We start from the raw sequence: 21,433 nt of genomic DNA, 5'->3' as shown, positions 1-21,433 counted from the left end.
TGCTATTCCAGACCCGTTTTGCTGTGTGGAACTCAAAAGTAAACATCTACGAGAATCCATGAGAGAGCTCTTGCCATTATAGCTTTAAGACGTCAAGCTCCAAAAATGAACAACACATAAAAACAATTAGTCCAATTTGTGTGAACAGATCCAAATTTGAGTCATCATTCACTGATCACCATCCTCTCCCTTTAGGTTTACTCTACCATTCACAGAATTGGGGTTAAATAAGTTTATTTATTTCTATTCATTTAGCAAATATGCATTCAATTGACTATGACATATTATTCAAATAAATAAATGCCCAAAATAAATCCTGAACTAAAAATGTATCAAGAAATCATGGAATTCACAAAAAGATTAAACAGCACTGTTTTCAACATCCTGTAGGATCATGTGACACTGACGCCTGGAGTAATGACGGCTGAAAATTCAGCTTTACCATCAAAGGAGGAAATGAAAGGAAATCCAAATTAGAATGATTTTAAATTGTAATGATATTTCACAGTATTACTGTCTTACAGTATTTTTGATCAAATAAATGCAGCCTAGGTGAGCATAAGAGACTTCTTCCAAAATCTTCCTGACCCCAAGCATATGTGAAGCCAGTGAAAACATTACTTGTTTAATGTAATTGCACAGCCTTATATTACTTACATTTTCAGCTACTTACATAACTTCAGATGCCCACGCAAAGCCATTTTATTGCTTCCCCTGGTCACTTTGAGAATAGCAGCGTAACCATTACTTAAAAATGTCTACTTTTGTGTTTAACTGACAAAAATAACAGCATGATGACCATAAATAAATAAATAATGCATGAATTTCCATTTAGGCCAGAATTATTCCTTTAACATTGTGCTGCAATACTAGCATATAAATTACTATTATTATTATTACTATTATATTACAGATCCCATTTGCTCTCATACATTACAGGCCTTGACTTTGTGGGACCTGCAGCATGTAAGATCTCATATGTAATCTGCTGTTGTGTTCAGGGTTTCCCTCTTCAGGCAGAGTATCAGAGCATGGTAAATGTCACATCCTCCGCCGGACCCGGCCTGTCCCCTTCAATGGACTACCGCACGGGCTGCAGGAATGGACCGACCCAGGGCCTGGACTGGACCCCTGACTACTGCGGCAATGGGTGAGCGGACACTAGCCATATCAGTCAGGATAATAAGCAATTTTCTCCGGCAGCCATGTTGACTTGTTGGTATCTCCCTCCACAGAGCCCTGCAGAGGGACAAAGCCCTGTACCTGACCTGATCGACTCTCCCAACCCCACGCTCCTTCACGCTCACAGAACCAAGGCAGTTCCTCATCCCAGTACAGCTATTCAGGACCTGTATTGTTCAGGCCTTACTTTAGACTAGACACAATCCACGCATCAGCAAACCAACGTTTGAATGTTTTCTTTCTCATGGCTCACACTTTAGTGCACCCTATCGTGGTGGCTTTGGAATTTCTATCTCCTTCTAGCTTCTGACATTCAGACATTTTGGATCTTTAAAATAGAGTTTAAATCATCGCTAGCATGAACATGTAAATTGTATGCTAAAATTAGTTTCGATGCAATCACCTCTCTAATGATATTGACTTTTAACGCCCTCCTATTGTTCCGCGTCCTAATAAGGAAACCCCCTGTAGACGTGTGTTTTATTGGAGATTGCTTGTGGTTTTTAAGACGTTTGCGTAGGTCAATTTGCCTCGCAGGAAGGTTGTGTCAATCCATCGGTTTCTAAGCACTTACCGCTGCGCGTCGGAGACTCCAAGCTCTCGCTGACAAACGGCGGAACGAAAGCCAAAACAGAACTTCTTTTTTGTACAAAGAGGGGAAATCGCAATCCGAAAACAGAAAAGAAACAAAAAGCCACAAAAAAAAAAAAGAATGCAGACGATATGACTCCTGCGTCTCGCCCCGCTCCTCTTTCTCGTCGTATCATTCTTCCTCTCTGTAATGATCTTTTCTAGTCAACTGCCTTAGAAACAGAGTTCTGTTGTAAGTATAAAACAGTGGCTCATAGGAAGGTTATGAACGGCCGGACGGGTTGTTTCAAGCTGTAAATAGAATCTGTGTTACTCCTAGAGTATAAGAATTCAACTTTTTTTTTTTTCTAGTAACAATGTGATTTTGAATTGGACCACACCAGTTCGTTTAAAACTCGAAAAGGGATAATTAGCCAAGAGGGGTAATTTCTTGGCAGCGGCCGTCGCTGTTGATTAGACCGACTAAAGAGACTAAAGAAGTATTCTTTTCCCAAGTTTAATAACGTTAAGGTTGATGAAATGATTCATTGAGGAAAGTCCTAAAGAAAAGTTTATTTTGTATTACGCAAAATACTTCTTTTGTATCACTTCTGGCATATTGATTAATGTCATCCAAACTATGTGTATGCAATTGTCAGATGCTTATATGGTGTTAATTAGAAGAAACAGTGGCAGATTGGAGAGTTGCTGTATAACCCTGGCATATGGCTGATCATTTACTATTCCTCTACACTGTGTCTATATGAGATCTTTTTATGGTACTTGTTTGCGCCTATTTATGAAGGAAAAAAAATAACTGTAGGTGTTTTTTGAGTAATTATGTTAGAGTTCCAGGGATGTTTTTCTGTTCATTTGTTTTGCCAGAATTGATCCAGGCAACAATGTGAATAATTCTTATTTAGTTTTTATTGTGTTTGAAAATAAATAAAGGCAAACCTGCATTTTTGTGCAGTAATTCATCAACGAGTGTCACGAGTGTTTCATTGCGAGAAATCCAGGGCAAAATATTCGTACGGAATATTATTTAAAACATTTAGAACCTCATCAATTCTCTGGCAGAAAAAGGTCAAGCTTAAGTTTATGTATAATGAACACTAATTCTCTTGCTCACTCATATCTCATAACTGGGTCACAGAGTTGTTGATACAGAGCGTAATAATAACAATCCATTTTCCAACCATGAACCCAGCACAAATAAACCTCCCAAAGTCAAGAGCACATTCCTGCCCTGCCATACAGCAGCCACAGACCCCTTCACCACTAAATGCTTCCTTAGTGTCATAAGTCAGTTTTTCTGCAAAAAATGTCTCCATAATGCAAAGAAACAACAGTAATGTAATGATACAGTACATCAGAATTTTGTCTTATTTCTGTCAATTTTTTTTTAAAAACTACACAACATTACTGTTGCATACTTCATACTCAACCTAAAGCAAACCATAGGGGAATAATGAAAAGAGTGAATATATCCCCTGACAATATCATCCACCACTCAAAATGAACAGGCCTACAATAGTAGGTTAATTATTTAAACTTGTTAAAAGATTCTGGATTGTGAAAGTACAAATCATAAAACAATTATGTACAGCTGAAGTGTTTTATTAGTTGTAGTTTTAGGTAAAACACGGTCGAAGTTAGGTTCTGTAAACGGAAATCAACTTCCTTTTGACCTAAAACCCTATTTGGACAATGTCCAGCCTTAATGGACTTTGTACAGGAGTGTCACTAAAGAAGCTAAAGACAGATGAACAGACTCTCTCTATTCTGACTGCCTTGCTGTTTTTGAGAACTACAGCTCCTTAGCATGGAGGTCGTTTTTAGTGATGGCAAAATATTGCCATCTGGTGGCCGAAGGCAGAACAGCAGCGAGCCTACAGCGTGAGCACAAATAATCACACTGCTTGATTTAACAGACAAATGCTAATATTATTCATATGATATCCCCCTTAAATTATGATTCATATTCCAGATAATCCTGTTTAAATAACAGGTAAATGTCCAGAATGATTAACTATGTTTTTTTACCAAGGTGACTATGTGGAGCTAACAGATGGTGCAATAAGTGACTCATGTTATCCCATACAGATCCTTATCACCTCATCCACTCAATAGTGAAGGAAAGAAAACAACAGAAATCCTCCCATGAAATCACACCCTTTCCTACTTGCTCACTATCCAAAAACAGTTGATAAAATGAAGAAACGAGCAATCAGCTGGGTCCCACTTTATATTAAGTGGCCGTAGCTAGCCTATGTACTTACATCAAAAAATTATTAAAGTGTACTTATTGTGTTCATATTGTATTGTAAAACACTTTTACTGCAGTTGAGGTGGGATACGGATTAGGTTAGACCCAGGTTTGGTGGTATGGGTAGGTTTAAGGGTGGGTTAAAGTGTAAGGGGTGGCTCAACAGTGTAATAATCTATAAAAGTAATTACACAAATAAATTACAGATGTAATGCCATGCACAAATTAAAAATAGATAAATTAAATGTAAATACATGTGTACGCAGTTAGTGCATTGTACCATATGATTCATTTAAATCATAAGTACATAGTAGCTAAGGCCACTTAATATAAAGTAGGAACACTGTTAAAGAAATAGTTCACCCAAAAATAAAAATTCAATCATCATTTACTTACCCTTTCTTCTTTCTGCTGAAAACAAAGACATACAGTTGAAGGTCCCCATTTACTTCTATGACTTCATGTTTGGAAAAAAAAGTCAATGGGGAACATGAGCTGTTTATGTTTATCAGAGACAGAAATTCATAAAGGTTTGGAAGAACTTGAGGGTGAGTAAATTATGACTTTTTTTTTGGGGGGGGGGGGTCAACTGTCTTAAAAACTGACTCGTGGTTCTCTGGATCTTGATATAAATGAACAAGTTCAAGCATTGAGAAGCCAAATCTTAGGCTTACGAGTCAGAAGGGTAGAATCTTGATTACATCCACTAATTACAAACGGCACACACTGAAATTTAAAAAGATTTTTCAGTATGTATGATCATGAGACCATTTAAAATAAATCTGCAGTCCCTACTGTGACACAAAAATAAAGCAAATGGCAACCACAAGGCTTTGATGAATTTTGTATTGTTGTTTTGGACATACTAATCCTAATCTTGTGTGCTTCAAAGCAGGCTCTGTTTGTGTCTGCATTACTTATTGATATCATTAAAAGGAAACATCTAATCCAATCCTGAACAAATATATACACTAGCGTTCAAAAGTTTGAGATCTGTAAAATGTATTTATGTCTTTCCATGTCCTTACCCAAACTGCATTTAATAATAATAGAATAATGTAAAAATATTATTACAATGTTAAATAATGTTTTGTATTTTAATCTGTTTCCAATGTAATGATGAAAAGCTGAATTTTCAGCATCTTTCTCCAGTCTTCAGTGTCACGTGATTCTTCAGAAATCATTCTACTATAAGGCTGATTTGCCGTTAAAGAAACATCTCGGTTGAAGGAGGGAACGGAGTCGCCACGTCGGTGACCGACGAATATGGGATATCGCTTCGATAGACCAATCTACTTCAAGTGTAATCTAAACAAGCCAATGCATGCAATTATTGCATCTAGCTGCCGCTGATCACTGCGTGAGTATAAGAAGGCAGCAGGTGCAATGCATTCCAGTTTTTCACTGAGGAGCCGAGCCGGGGACCCGGCAGCTCAGCGGCGGTACAGCAGCCATGGCGACGGGACGTGGCGTCTCCATTCCCTCCTTCAGGGAACGAGGGTTACCATATGTAACCGAGATGTTCCCTTTCAGTTGGTCACTCTCGACGCCACATCGGTGACCGACGACTACGGGATCCCTATCAAAGCGCCATGAGTGCTGCCCCTTCCAGTACCCTGTGCGAGCCGCCTGCGCCCCTATTAGGTGTAGGCCGGGGCTCAGAACAAGTAGCTCCACTCACCGTTGTCAAAGCACTACCTCACTAGGTGAGATTGGATCACACTGGGAAAACGTACCTTGTCCGCTTGGAACCGGGACGCTGCAGAAGCCCCATCCTTCCGGAAGGAGGTTTCAGGGGCAAACGCACATATAGAATCCATTTAGGAGTATACAGAGAAATTTGAGGTGATTAAAAACCCTCTTGGGAAGGCAGAAGTCTGCCTGGGAAACACGGGCTCTAAGGCTATACCATGGACTATACACATACGAGTACCACTTAGGTCTCAATATGGAACCCACCCTTCCATGGTTCTCACAGATACATCATGAAGGCCTGGTGCCGGACGTTCTGCCGCATCCAGCTGCTTTGGGTGATGGAGGATCTCAACAGGGTCTACAGCACGGACACTCTGGAGTAGTTAAAGCAAGCCGACACTAACCGGGGCCTCTCAGTGCCACTTCCTGTTTGAGGTGAGAATACAGGAGGATACCGGCTCTACACGAAGGCTATAGAACCTACAAATATGTGTCAGCGAGGCACCACGAGCCAGCGCCCAGGAGGATGCAACACTTCTAGTTGAGTGAGCTCGCAACTTGTATGGGCAGGGCACATCCTGAGCCTGATAAGCCAGGGTTATGGCAGCCACAATCCAGTGGGCCATCCTCTGCTTAGAGACGGCACTCCCCTTCTGCCGGCCTCCGTAACAGACAAAGAGCTGGTCTGAGGTCCTGAAGCTTTGCGTCCTGTCTATGTAGCACCTTAATGCTCGGATGGGTTAGAGCAAAGCCAGGGTCTGCCTCCTCCAGGGGCAGCGCTTGCAGGTTCACCACTTGGTCTTTGAAGGGTATAGTGGGAACCTTGGGCACGTAGCCAGGCCAGGGCCTCAGGAACACCTGGGAGTCAGCCGGCCCAAACTCTAGGCATGAATCGTCGACCAAAAATGCATGCAGGTCCCCTACCCTTTTGATAGAGGCCAGTGCAAGCAGGAGCAGAGTTTTCAATGAAAGAATCTTTAGCTCAACTGAATGCAAAGGCTCGAATGGGCCCCGCTGTAGTGATTTAAGCACTAGAGACAGGTCCCAAGAGGGTATACAGGGGGGCCGGGATAAATTTAACCTCCTGGGGACGGACGCACCTGAAAATGCGTTTCTGTGTCAACATTTTAAATGGCAGCCGATGGAGAGCCCGATTCAAAACTCGCAGATCCAAGATCGGTCTTAACCCACCGCCTTTCTTGGGTACACTGCAGAGCTTGGGCGGATGCCGGGTGATCTGAATCACATAGCCGAGGCTGATGGTTCGCAGAAGCCAGCGAGACGGGCTGGGTAGCACTGACCAGGCGCTTAAGAACCGTACAAGCGGGACCAGAGGATCCACAGCCGTACCTGCAGTGGGGCAGCGAGGTGGAACACAGGGACCCATCTCGAGCGGCTTGTGAGCAGGCCGGAGTGTGGTGCGAGTGTGGGGTGCAGGGCTCACCTGGTTCTACGGGTTGGCAGAGGGTGCGTGAGTAGGACCTTTGTTGACGCTCTCGAAACGCCCGCTGCTGCCATCTGGTGAAGGAGGAGGTTGAGTGAGGTCCAGTGTTTGGCCGTCCGCAACTCTTCGTGCCCTCCTATTTTAACATTACTTTTAACTCTTGAACAAATTAAATGCATCTTTATTGAATAAAAGTATCCATTAAAACATCTTACCGATCCAAAAATATGAACACCAGGATAGCTAATTTAGCATTTATTAAAATCTAGTTTTCACTAACCATAGTTATCAATAAGATTATTTCTTTTTAAGAAACTGCATAATATGCCTTTGCCCCCTTCAAAACAGATGTACATTTATCTTACAGTCTTTACCAATTTATATTTGTTCAAAATTTGTTTACATTTTTATTGGGCTCTTCAAGCTCATATTGCAGTTCTGAGGAAAAAGAATCACAGTTACAGGTTTACACAAGTGTGCTAAGATGATATTTTCTTACTAAAATTTTTGTCATACCTTCAACCATGAATGTAACAGACATGCCTAAGCCATGATACTTGCCAGCAGAGTTTCTGGAAGGGCTGGGTGACTCCAGCAGCAGAAACACAACTATGTAGGACATTAAAAACAGACTCAACTCCAAAAACAGACCTAAAGCCACTCTTCTGACCTTTCTTTGACTAGATTTGCAGAAGGTGACTGTTTTTTATGCCAACCTACTGAAAACGGAGAGCTTGCAGCTGCATGTCACGTCATTCATGTCTCGTTTCAACAGAGCATGTGCACCAACTTCCGCTATTAGAGATAAAAACACTCTGCTTCAACTCCTCCACATGCAGTAGCACAATATAACATTTTCTTTTCATCAGAAGCAACACTGAATTCTCTCATCTGTATGAGAAACCAACATGGCCTATATACAAATGTGATGGCACATTCTGTACACTCAAAAACGTATTTTACCCCCCAGACTGCATGTGTGCGGGATACAATTAGATGTTTATTCTTTATAAAACTACTTCTTTAGTCAATGTTTGTGTCATTTGGTGTGTGTGTGTGTGTGTGTGTGTACCTAACCTCCAGGGGGCCTGTCACTGTAATTAGTGTACTGAAAATCACTTTAGATGAAGCATCTGCTAAATGACAGTTTACTTTCTTAGTAATATAAATCTGAACTTAAACATGGTTTTTAACATTGTATGTCAAAGACAACAGAAGGTGTGTGTGGGGGGGGGGGTGAGCCTGCATATGGAAACCGAGGGTTTTGATTCAAACTCCATTTTAATACTAAAATTGCAAAATAAATATGAAAACAATTTGCTCATTCAATACAGTAAAAAAACGCTGTAGTTAAGGAATCCTGCAGGCTCATGCAGTATGAACAGCATTTCATTTCAAATACATTCCTGTTCATCAAAGAATCCTAAGAAATTTATGTATCACAAGTAGAAGTGTTCAACATTGATATCAATAATAAATGTATATTGAGCATCAAATCAGCATATTTGAATAATTTCTGAAGGATCGTGTGACCCAAAGACTGGAGTAATGACTGCTGTGATTCAGTTTTCAGCCATCACAGTAATAAATTACATTTTTAAATAATAATAGAATAGAAATAATAGAATAATAATAATAGAATATAACATCATAAAAAGATAGCAAAATATAAAAATTTATATTTTTTCAATTACAATATTACCAACCTTAAATTTTTAAACAGTTTTAGAATAGCTTTTTTTTGTAGGGTTAAATCTCAAACCAACCTCAAATCTAGACCCATGAAATACTGTCCCATGACTTGTAAGCAAGCACTAAATCAAAGTCAGATTTTAAAATAAGTTCCAGATGTTACAAGAATAAAAATGTTTTAAAATTTTGTTATATTATAAAACAGTAGACAATATGGACTGAAACAGTCAGCATAACATTAGCCAAATAATCAATATTCTATGCCATTTTCTAACCCACTATTAAACATTGTCTTCTTCAGGCATTCTAACTAAAATACTTGTCTCTGTTCAGTCGTACCAGTGGCTGTGGCAAATGAAAACATACTGAATGGACTACACAGTCTCTGCCAGGAGAGATACATTTTTCTCCTCAAATGTTTAAATCCCTTTTCGCAACCACATTTTACTTCACAAGGACCATTTCTCATTTGCATTTGTAAATGATTTATTGGCCTCTTCAGGTATTAAAAAAGTAAGGCGATTAAATACTTTGTACATTAAACACTAAAAGCTGCCAGCCTTTGGCTACAGCAGAAACTTTGCTTCTAGATAGTCCATTTCCATATCTGAACTCCACATCTGAAGTATTATCCTATATTACAATGGCCTTGAGATAATCTTTATGAAGCAGTTAAGATCATATAAAACAATGAACTACTTCACTTTTCAATTACAACCGCCATGCACTTTTTCTATCAATTAATGATACTCCATCTGCGCCTAGAATGCCTGAAGATGACATGCAATAGTTACAACACGTCTGATAATAACCGCCAATTTTGTGACAGACATTTCACTTTTATATTCTTGCACAAACATGTCTAACCCTGTAGAAGGTCACAAGTAAACAACTAATTCAGATGTATTATTTACACTGGCAAACAGCATCTGTCTGCTAACAGTCATCAGGTTCTGTGGAAAAGGCCAAAAATAACCTCTCTCATCTATTCCTTACTAAATGCATAAAACTCTATATTCTTAAGAACTATATTTTAACACATATTCAACTATTGTTCATCACCTATGAGACCAATATCATCTGAAATATGATACATAATGTTACCGTAACATGTTGACTGATCCGAATGAAAAGCCCATTCCCAGCAACAAGAAGGCATTATAATGGGAATGAGTATTTCATATATGGAGAACATTTTTCAGAATAATTACTGTGATAATGAGATAGTGACTATTGTGACTTGGTTACTCATTATAATTACTTCTCTCACAATAATCTTCTTGTATTAATGAAATACTTACTTTAATGAAAACTTGTTTGCTGTGTTCATGCATTAACACAAATAGATGTTGCTAATGTGCCGTCACTTCCTTATTTGCATGTGCGGATTAATTTCGAATTAATTCTGAGAAAGTGTATCATTATATTGGAAATATAATTGATTAGTACACTAAACTTTTCGTCCTAATGCAAAGTGATTTTTTGTAGATCGTGTTGGCAGGTTCGTTACATAATCAGCTCAAGGACAAAGTGTACAGCAGTGCGCACGAGTACACTCTTTCACGTTGTAGCCTACCCTGAAGACAGCCGGGTTACTAAGAGTCACTTTAATATTTGCATGCCTTATGCTCAGGCTTATCAACAGAAGAGGTGGTTGCTAAGCATGTGTCCTTGACACAATCTATGTGTTTATCAATTAGATTTAGGTCTATGTCAGTATTGCTTTTGACCATTTGGCATCCTTAGATAGTGATAGTGATGAACAGATGTTAAGGAAAAGGTAACAATCATTGACTTGCTAAAAGAATTCTGGGATTTGAATATTGTTTATAATCTATTGCCTAGATTATGTTATTATTATAAATGTTGCTGTTGTTGTTATATTATATCATGTCTTTCAAAAAAAATAAAAGAAGTAAAAGAAAGAAAAAAGAAAAGAAAAGAAAAAAGCAGCTTTGCTGGTCTTATCCAGTTTAAACTGGTCTCCTACACTGACCAAGAGCTTATGCTGGTTTAGGTTCTCCCCTTTTTTATTTTTATTGATGTGTGCTTACTTACATTATCTGCAGAAATTCTTTCAAATTAAAAATGCCCCATTTTCTTCAACACTGCAGCTTAAATGTAACCATTGTATTTTTTTACCTGTCAATCAGAAGCAAATGAGCTCGGCGTCTGAACGTTCAGTCCAGCGATGAAAAGGTTGTAGTGGTGAGCTCTTTTTTTCTTCTTTTAAGTGCTATCAATTTTTATCTTTATTTCAATGTGTATATTGACTCTAAGATTTTTGGTTGTGTAAAATCGCATTTACTATAAATCACTAACTTTTTACACCTTTCAAATTTACGAAAACATAATCCAAAAATACCTTTCACAGTTTCCGGCTCCCCAAAAATGGACTGTGCGCTGTGAACACGCAAAGGCAAAAAATAAAATAACCCTTCTGATTGGCTAAACCATGAATCTGACCGGAAATATATATTTTTCCCCTATTGTCTAAAAAGGTTGTTACAGAGTTTGACATAACACTTCATCAAGTCAATTATTACATTGATATTTGATCGTTTTCTGTATTTAATTCCATATAAAATTGCTTACACCATACCTTTAAGCACCTTTCGTTTAAAAAGTAAAAATTGCCTGCAATCACAAAGCACATTGCGTATCATTTTACAAAAACGGTAAACCACCAATGAAATAGCATGAGTGATTCCAATTTCTAACAAATGTTCAATATTGAATACTGCTGTATATTTTAAGAATTGAGAAGAATACTATGAATAAACAGAATAAGTGCAGTAAATGTTACTGAATTGTTTTAAAAAGGAGATTTTTTTAATCTCTCTCAAATCAACTTGAATAGAAAGAAAACACAATTAAAACCTATTCACATTTGTCTGCTTGGACGCAATGAAAATATGTACATTATTTACAGAGTAAGTCTACAGTCCATAAATAAGTGTGAGATTCCTAGTGAGATCTGAGTCTGTATCGAAAGTCAACATCATAGGTGGGCTGCAGAACGCCCAGTCCGGCCCGAGACTGGTCCAGCGGCGGTTCTTTCACATCAGGGTCTAAAAGGTCCATTTCAAAGTACGCTAGCAGTAGAGACAGGAACTGCTTGATCTCATGCACAGCAAAGAAGCGGCCAGGACACTTGGTTACCCCAGAGCCAAAGGGCATGTAGTAGTAACGAAGTTTGCGTCCGTTTCGATAAAAGCTCGTCTTCTCCTGTCCATTCTCGTCAAGGTATCTATCATACTTGTATGTCTGTTCGTGGAAGATGCAAACACATTAATGAGGAGATTAATTCTTACATCATTTACCAGTTTATTCTGATATTTTTTAGGTGAAAGCTGCAATTTATCTCACCAGAGGATCTTCATAGATCTCAGGATCAAAGTGAATCATCGGGGGGTACAGAGCTATTACATCATCTTTGCGGATGTGGTAAGACTCGTTGTTGTCCAGGTGAAGAAGGAAATCGCTCTTGGCCATTCTCACATTCAGGGACGCGCTGGACAGCCTCATCGCCTCTTTAATGATACTGTCTGAAATTACAGGGAAGCTTTAGTACACATGACATTCCAGTATGTTAATCACATTGAGTACATGAATTTTTTTATATTTTCAAAGTGTTCCCACCTAGAACTGGCATGTTGTCCAACTGTTCCCTTGTTAGTACAAGTCGAGAATTCATGGGATCGATTTTCTGATAAGAACTTTCAAATGTTCGCCTCACCTCTTCGGTAGCAGCTTTCATGGCCGCAGGGCACCTGCAAACAAGCAGAAGTTGTGTCATCTACTTAACAAGTACAGCAGGGAATGTTTTGGTGGGGTATCAAGACAGATTACTTCGTCTAATTGATTTTAACATTTATTATCAATTTCTGTATTTCTTTTTTTTTTTTTCATCAACTATTTTTGTTGTCTTATACATCAGAGGAAAAGAGCATAAGTTAGTTAAGATCTTCTTCTAAATGCAATTACAGTATAGTCTTTTCCAATAACACTAGGAATGCTTATCTCCAACACTACAATTACCGCATTTATCTGTGCTGGTTGATAACCCTAGGGAGTGACTACTGTGCAGTTTTACACTTGCTAAATATGATTTGTACCTGATCATATGGAACAGGGTCCAGAAGGTTGCAGGCAAAGTGTTTGCTTGTGAAGCCCACAGCATGGCCACATGGGTCCTGGCTTTGCTCTGCTCGTTGAAGGTAGATAGTGTGTCATTTAAGAGCATGCGTAAGCATATGAGGTCCGACACATTGGCACGCTTGCTGAGGTTCTCGCGGAGCATTGTCTTGGTGAGATTTTCGCGAGCGCTGTACGCACTTTTGAAAACGTGAATGGGGAGACCAGCAATCAGAGCAGGAAAGATCTTATCAAACTCTTTGAAGTTCTCCAATGCATTGAGCACCAGAGCTTTTTGGGCCTGCTGGCGTGCAATACTCTGGTCTCCATCCAATTCCTTTCCAAAGAGGGTCAGGTAACCTGCTTCAAACATGATCTTGTAGCAGAAAGCAAAAATGCCATCGCTCTGCCACTCGGAGGGTTTGGCTTTCAGCATGCCTGACTGCAGCATGGTGCTCTGTAGGTTTTCCATCATGGTCTCAATGAGAGGAGACAAGGCCTCCCCTTGCAGGGTCTTCAGGAAGGTCTGATGCAGGTTCTCGGTGGTGTAACCTTGACTGGGATCCATGCTCTCATGACCAAATGCCTGCAAGAACACATGCATGTCATCACATGCCAGTTTAAGTAGTTCATTTAGTTGTTAGCATTAAGCAACATTTTAGTTTCCTTACCTTTGCAGAGGCATCAAAGTGAAATTTCTTCCAATCTAGATGCCTTCCTTGGCGGATAACGGCATGGTAGGAGAATGGATCACAAAGGAAATGGACATACTGCCCAGCAATCTTGCATGTAAAAATGTGACCATGTTTCTTCTGTCTGCTGCGAAGAAACTCTAAAGGATTGGCACCAAACTGAAGAGCACAACCGAGGTAAGGGATCCAGCCATTTTCTACTGCAGGCTCCCCAGGCTGTCTGAAACAATCACAGCAACAGTTACAAAACAGCTCATAAAAGCAGGGTTTAAGAACAAGAAACAAGTTCATCATGTAAGCCGATTCAATTCAGTGCTAGCAAAAATTGTTTGGAAAACTAGCGAACTAAAAACAACATATAATCATTTAAGGCGATCTTTCATTTAAAGAAGTACCCTGCAAGTTTGTTATTTAGGATTAGAGATTGTAAAGATATGTAACATCAATTATCAAACAGATGAGAATCCCATCCATCCCTGTGATGATATTAGTCACAAATCTGTGAGTATTTACCTTCTGCGTATTCCTGTGATAAGCCAAAGACAACAACAGAGTCCAACAACTATGGCCCAAATGAGGGCAATGCTTAGTATCATGACTGCTGGGAAGATAGAAACTGGTGGAACTAGAGTGTGGCTTTAATCATTGAAGATGCTCTCATGTGCTCTTAGCAAGGTTTTATATGATTCACCGCAAGCCACAGCCCTTGACGTAACTCCACGACTAATGACGTGCCAGATGCCTTTAAGAAAAAATACTGGATAGGTGTAGGCATGTGTGTGTGTGTGTTTGTGCGTGTCCTTGAACGGAGTCCATGGACACCTCCACCTGACAGCCAGTAGACTGTACTTTGATAGTATTCCAAAGTTGAGAAACAGCTTCAAGGTCTTTGAGATGTGTGATTTTTTTGGTGGGGTGGTGGGGGGTATGGGGCGTAAACTCTCTGAAACTCATTGAAAAGATTTAAGTATGTTTGTTTATTTGTTTTTTAAAAGCCATGACATAACATTTATGCTGAGGTCATGCTATGTACGTATCAGGCAAGTACATTTCTATGGATGTATTGTGTTCCTGTTGAAACTCATATTTCACCACCATAGACTTCTCAAAACAAAACTAGTTTTTAACAATGACTATACACCCCATACAAACAATTTAATGTTTTGTCTGCAACACAAAACCTCTTGATGACTAAATGGTTGAGGTTGCATCAGTGCCAAAAATAGGAATTCAAGGAAATATCTTATATTGTCACAAAAAAAAGGAAAAACATGCATCATTTGAATATTAAACAACATCAAAAAAAGTATAATATAATATTATTTTGTATTAAAAACCCTGTTTTGTTGTGTCAGATGAGCTAGTATGGTAAATGATTAGTCATATTTTCAGCAGAGTTCTTCTAAGTATTTCCCTCAGCGGGTGATGAGGAGAGGTTCAAAAGCTGTATGAATTGGCAAAGTGTTTATTTGCTTGCAAGAACTTTATACTATTGTAACCTTAATTTGACAGGTTACTTCTGTATAAATGGTCATTGATCGCTGGTAACTGGTGCTCTGCCCAAAACTTCAAAGCATCAGTGAGTTCAGTCAGTTCAAACACACTGGCATCCGTCATGAGTTAGTAAGTAACATTAATAAAAGATATTTCAAAATAAATCAATAAGACGACTTGTTTAACATCAGTACACACATGATTTTAGGAATCTATAATTAGTAAAAAAATGTTGTTATGCTTTGGATTTATGCATTTAATCTGTTACATTTGCATGCAGTTTAATTGGATTTAAAATGAATGAAACATTATTCTCGGATTCTATTGGCAACTGAATGGATCGATAATCAGCTTTAAGTACCAATCTATAGTCGATCTTATCAAATGCAGTGTTTGTATCTCAATGTGTGTGACGTGTCTAACTGAAAGGAGTTAACTCCATTGATAAGGTCCAGATGAAGGCCATGTTCATCAACTTTAATAATTAACACTGTGATGGCCAAGCATTCATTTGACCTTGAAACTACAGATAAAACAAACAATCTGCTGCAATCAAATCATTCTATTCTGTATCCTCAAAAAGCCTCTTTCCACATAGTTTATTCACCTCATAAACAGTTACAAAATGTTTGAGAAGTCAAATGTAGCATCATATGTATATACCAATAAAAAGTGTGAAGGGGTTCACCTATAGCATAAAGGTATTCATAAAGTTTTATGACTGTTGTAACTTCACGTGCATTCAAAGAATACATTTAACTGAAAACAGCATTTTATAGTCTGTTTTGATGTAACTGCAAATCTAAAAATCATGAGAATCTTGAGTACATTCGCACCACCAGGAGAATAAATTTTAGGCAGGCTCGCTGGGCATTATTTTTTGGACATTTCAGGTTTACCATTTCTTATCGCCCGGGCTCTAAGAATGGTAAACTGACGTGCTGTCGTTGGTTTTTGAGGCTGAGGCTAGTCCCAACCCCCTGGTGACCATTTTGCATCCTGAACGGGTTGTGGCTGCGGTCACCTGGGGGGTCCAAGGGTCTGGAGTCCAAGGTCCGCGCGGCACTACGCCATGCTTCTTTTCCCACTGGATGCCCAGAGGGTCTGTTCTTTGTACCTGAGTCAGTCCGAACTAGCGTACTTCAGTGGGGCCACTCTTCTAGTCTAGCTTGCCACCCTGGAGCGACTCGTAGGTTAATCAAGCAGCGGTTTTGGTGGACGTCCGTGGCGCAGGATGCTCAACGGTATGTGTCGGCCTGTCAGATTTGCACTTCGGGTAAGGGATCCAATCGACCCCCAGCAAAGAAGAAGCCCTCACTCGGACTGATGAGAGGAACAAGGCATCGGCGGACCGTCACCGTACTAAGCCCCCACTTTACGTGTATGGTCAGAGAGTCTGGTTGTCTACTAAGTAGAGCTGCAACTAACGATTATTTTTTCTGTCGACTAATCTAACGATTATTTTTTCGATTAGTCGACTAATCTAATGATTTTTATTACAATAAATAATTAATCTAATGTTCTTTTTTTATTAGCTAATAAATCCTTTGGATAACTTTACAAAAAAATATAAGTATAACTTCTAATATAATATTTCAACCTTTATTCATTTTCAACCTATGTGGTTGAAGTTTTTACAGTATAAAATAATAAAGAGGCAAAGAAAATTATTTTACTATGGTAAATATAAGCTTATGATAACATTTATAATTTAACCACAGTAGCCATAAATTTACAGGTGTCTGAGACGTCATGAAATGTTCTTTAGCATCACAAACCATAAAATGTAGTCAGGGTTCTGCTATGGTTTAACATGGTTTCCAGAGATCTGGAGCTGATTCTGGGTAGCTCCGTGGTTTGTGACTGTTGTCTCGCGGTGTGCTGTCTTTTAAGGGGCCGTTCACATATCACGTATGCACGCTCAAGTTCGTTATTTCCAATGTAGGCGCGCGATAATGGAATAATGGAAGCGACGCGCTCGCGACGCGCTCTTTTTTCCAGGCGCGTCCGCACCGCATCGAGTTAATAAAAAATCTAAATTTTTCAGAATACCGCAAGTGCAAGATATCAGACCTGAACCAGGAAGTTGGTCACCAGATCACGGGGTAACCAGTTAAACCGTGACACCGGAGAGCGCCAAGATGTTTTCCTCTTAGGTGCTCGTGCATTGCAGTTGTGCTGCTGCTGTGGTACACCATGTCGGTTTTGCAAAGGGAACAAAAGGCCATTTTATTTGGCCTCTGTTTAAAGTATTCCCATACTTTTGATAACAGTGGTCTCTGTTTTTGTGATAGAATGCAACTTTCTCCATTCCCTGTATATCATTACGCGAGATGTAAACAAACAGTGTGACGCATCGACGCATTTCACGCACGTCGACGTATTTTTGTAGTCGACGTAATCGATGACGTCGACGAGCCGTGGCAGCACTACTACTAAGGACATTAACTTCAGACTGCCCTCACGTAAACTGGGACCCAAATTTGTTGGACCGTTTATCATCGCCAAGGTACTTAGTCCGGTGTCAGTTCGGCTCAAATTGCCCCCTCAGTTTAGAAGGATCCACACGGTTTTCCACGTTTCTAAGATTAAACCCGCCTTTCGCTCCCCCCTTCAGTCCCTGACCTCTGCCACTCCACCTCCTAGGCTAATCAAGGGGTCGCCTGCCTATACTGTACGGCGGCTCATTGATGTGCGGCGTAGAGGTAGAGGTCATCAATATCTGGTAGACTGTGAGGGTTATGGTCCGGAGGAGAGATGCTGGATTCCGGCTCGCGATATTCTGGATCGCGCTCTCATTGATCAATTTCATCACCGTCATGGTGAGTCTTCCGGGGACGCCCGAATGTGTCCCTGAGGTGGGGGGTACGGTCACGGTGCAGGGTGCCATCTCAGCTTATATCAAAACATACTTACAGCAGCTGATTCAGAACTGCCAGATTGTCGTAGCAAAGTCAGAATGACCTCCTCTACTAGGTTCACGAAACGGTCGTCCATAAAATGTGTTGCTGTTCTGTTGTAAGTAATCTTAAAGATTTCTAAATGGATCTACTTCTGGAAGGCCAAATACAGTGCTTTCTATAGATACACACAGCATCTCCCTAAAATGGCTGCTTTAACACTAACTGCTGTTACTAAAACCCTGCCTTCTTTCTTTGTGTGTACATTTGGGTGGCATTAAGCCAATATTTCCACATAGTGATGTAGACATATGGGGGCGTGTGTTTGAATGAGACGTTTTAGGGGGCGTCGCAGAGTCTTAACTTTGATAAAGAATATCTCTTTGGATTTCAGACTTTAGTCTTTGCAACTTTACAAATCTTCTTTATGCACCAAGAGCTTGTAACACTCAGAAGAGAAAGGAAAAATTTAAATAGAATCATATGACCCCTTTAAAACCTTACTTTTCCTGCACATAGCATGGCATGACACTTAGAAGGGAAGGAAGACAGGAGACTTCTTAAGAAATGGGAATATGATGTTTAATATGTTGCCCACCCAACATCCTGGCTATTAAAAAAATGCAGGATATATTAATTTGAAAAAAAAAAAACAACTCTTGGTTGAGAAGCTGAGCAGAGATTCAAGGCCTTAACTAAATGTGTTAAATAAGGGAATGTTTAAAACCCCCTGGTTTAACCAATTAGGTGAGCATTTCTGTCATCTGATGGAGTTTGGGTTCCTTGCCACTGTCAGCTTGCTTAGTTGGGGTTTAAAATGATACTTAATGATAAGTAATATTAGCAATTTGACTGCACTGACACTATCGGATGAGAACAAAACTTGAATTGAGCTGAATAAGACACTATTGCTGCACAGATGATTTTTTTTTTAATAACAGATAAATGTTGCAACATCAACACTGCAGCAGGGTGACTTGTTTAATTTCTTATATAAAATCGAAATACTTTTTGCCTACATATAAAAAAAAAATTAAATCTCATGGCTGATCAGAAAGAGAGGGTCATAACACAACTTTCCGAAGAAGTTTGGATGGATACACAAAGATTATAAAACATGGGACAATGTATCAGAGACTGAAGAGTGTTGTAACAAGATGAGTTGTAACATTCCTTTTAAACCAATTAAAAATTAGCTTCAGGGGTGAACTCATTATAAAATATAAACACCACCATCTGGTTGTGCAAGATGCAAAATTTTTACCCCAAAGGCTGAATAAAGCCTTTCCCTGTAATAAAACCTTTATTAAATGATTGTTTTTTTTTATAGAAGTACAATCATGAAGTCTAAGTCTATCAACATCCACCAATGACTTGAAACTAGTGCTGGGATCACATTGATCAAAATAATCAATAAGAGAATTTGTATAGAAAAGCACATTCCACTACACTAAACCATTGCAAGCCAGTACAAGCATAAAACTTTGCAACAGCTTGATACATATACTGTAGACAACACAAACTTCACTCATACAGTTCTTTATGGAATGTATGGCTATCTAGGGTAAAGAATAATGTAAAACATATTTCTAATTGCGTTTGCATTCAAGCTATATATTCTGTATTACATTTATAATTTTTTTGTCTCAGTTCATGCAGTTCTAAGGAACCAAACCTATGATCTTGCCAATGCTACATGCAGGCTACTTTACTCCAAAAAAATAACTAGTCTTTAAACATAAACCCTAAAGGCACTTATTATGATAATTATAAAAATGTAACAAATAACTGCAAACAATTTTCTTTCTCTTCTTTTCTGCTTTTAACTAATGTTTTAATTTGTGTAACCTATCTTATACTTAAACTTGAACTGGCTCTTATGATATATTGTTCCACTGTTCCTTATACTTGAATACCAATATCAGTTTGGATAATAGGATATTTTGGGTTAACATATGACATTGGTGAATGTCAGCACACATCCACATGCACTATGACCCTTACAGTGCCATAAAAGGAAAATGTCATGAGTGTAAAGCAAAACTCTAACTAACCTTGAAGCTGGACTGGTAATGTAGAGATAAAAGGACAAGGGTTTACTGTAGCCTATTAAGACACTCCACTGAAATCAGCCAAAATATACTTCCAACATCAGTAAAGTACTCTTTTTGTTTTTCATGCAGCCTTGGGAGCTGGGGGCTTACACGTTTTAAAAAAGTGCATTATAGACCCTGTTAATGTAGGGTTGCTCAAATCATAATCTCTATTATTATGAAATAATTAAATCACATTTATTTAACATGATTAAAGGTGGTTGATATGACAAAAACCTCTTTCACAATTTCAATTTCTCAGTTGACAGACAGCAGCAGGACACAGACAACTTCAGGTAAATTAGAATGCTGTCACTTTAAGACATCTTGTATGAATCCAATAAACTGATAAACATCAGATTTTTCCCAACTGTTTATGTTCAACCGACAATATTTCCATGAATATTTAACAACATATTTGTTAAAGGGCATATTTACATGTTTTTGGCTGTTTAGCCATGCACTGGAAACCCAATGAATACTTTGCTTGTCCATTTTGGAGCATGCAAAAGTGTTCAAAGAAAAACTTTGAATGTATGGTCCATACAAACTTCAAAAACAATTCTATTTACCAGCATGCGCAATGCTATGTGTAGCTGTTGAAGGTCAGTTTGCATTTCAATGCACTTTGTTACATGCTAGTTTACCTCAGTGACAGTTGAGTTTCTGCCCAAGCATTGATTTTTCCTGGCCAGACTTGTATGTTGAATTCTTGATTCAGTAAATATGTCAGGCCACTGTTGTCTGTTTGAACTATGAAATGAGGCAAATAGGAGAAGTAAAAAAGCCTGACCTTTAAAAAAAAAAAAAAAAAAAACTTAAAAACTCAAAATTTAGAGGTTTCTTCTCCTGGTTTTTTGTCCTATTTCCACAATTAGCATTCATCCCAAGATTTTTGGTGTTCCTCATGCCATACCAGCAATTATCAGTTTTTATTTTTCTTTTGTAAATTTGCTTGACTCATCTATGGACTAAATCAAGCTGGAACATGAGTTATGATAACCTCTAATGACTATACTAACATTTGCAATCATGCAACGGTTGCTAAGACTCAGTCATACTCAAGACTGGAATCATGTCAAGTCCAGCTGAAATGTAGTCGGAGGTAAAGTGCATGTCAGGTAAAGTGCATGTCACCAAGGTGCAGGTTTCAGATTTTTTTAAGCAGCTGCAGATGTATCTGTGTATAATTTTCTCAGACACTCATGGTAGTGGTTTCATGATTTTACAATCAAGCTATTGGCAAGAAGATCATACATGCCTTT

At 38.9% G+C, this 21,433-nt stretch overlaps 2 protein-coding genes across 3 annotated transcripts in view; one reads left to right on the top strand and one right to left on the bottom strand.

Moving 5' to 3' along the window:
• LOC127950849 (thymocyte selection-associated high mobility group box protein TOX-like) overlaps positions 1-2,736 on the top strand; it is a 57,561-nt gene extending 54,825 nt beyond the window's left edge. For both annotated transcript variants that reach the window (XM_052548194.1, XM_052548193.1), the window contains 2 exons: positions 1,002-1,150; positions 1,236-2,736. In XM_052548194.1, the coding sequence (XP_052404154.1) occupies positions 1,002-1,150; positions 1,236-1,272 (186 nt within the window). In that variant the 3' untranslated portion in view covers positions 1,273-2,736. The remainder of the gene's footprint in view (positions 1-1,001; positions 1,151-1,235) is intronic.
• An 8,669-nt stretch (positions 2,737-11,405) lies between these two features.
• Positions 11,406-14,393, bottom strand: LOC127950474 (cytochrome P450 7A1). Its single transcript, XM_052547551.1, has 6 exons — positions 14,195-14,393; positions 13,661-13,901; positions 12,971-13,575; positions 12,495-12,625; positions 12,222-12,400; positions 11,406-12,119 (listed from the first exon to the last, which is right to left on the bottom strand). The coding sequence occupies exons 1-6, from the start codon at positions 14,275-14,277 to the stop codon at positions 11,820-11,822; spliced, it is 1,539 nt and encodes a 512-aa protein (XP_052403511.1). The 5' UTR covers positions 14,278-14,393; the 3' UTR covers positions 11,406-11,819.
• Between the last annotated feature and the right edge of the window lie 7,040 nt (positions 14,394-21,433).

The sequence above is a fragment of the Carassius gibelio genome, chromosome B2 (assembly GCF_023724105.1).
Source record: "Carassius gibelio isolate Cgi1373 ecotype wild population from Czech Republic chromosome B2, carGib1.2-hapl.c, whole genome shotgun sequence".
Taxonomy (NCBI): Eukaryota; Metazoa; Chordata; class Actinopteri; order Cypriniformes; family Cyprinidae; genus Carassius; species Carassius gibelio.
Note: the sequence above shows the minus strand (reverse complement) of the source record. Positions and strands in the feature narration are given on the sequence as shown.

Excerpts from the sequence above, each read along its gene's own strand:
- LOC127950474 (XM_052547551.1), bottom strand. The coding sequence starts at position 14,277 with ATGATACTAAGCATTGCCCTCATTTGGGCCATAGTTGTTGGACTCTGT. Across the intron at positions 13,576-13,660 it reads ACTTTGATGCCTCTGCAAAG|GCATTTGGTCATGAGAGCAT; the intron begins GTAAGGAAACTA and ends GTGTTCTTGCAG. Across the intron at positions 12,401-12,494 it reads GGACAACATGCCAGTTCTAG|ACAGTATCATTAAAGAGGCG; the intron begins GTGGGAACACTT and ends CTGTAATTTCAG.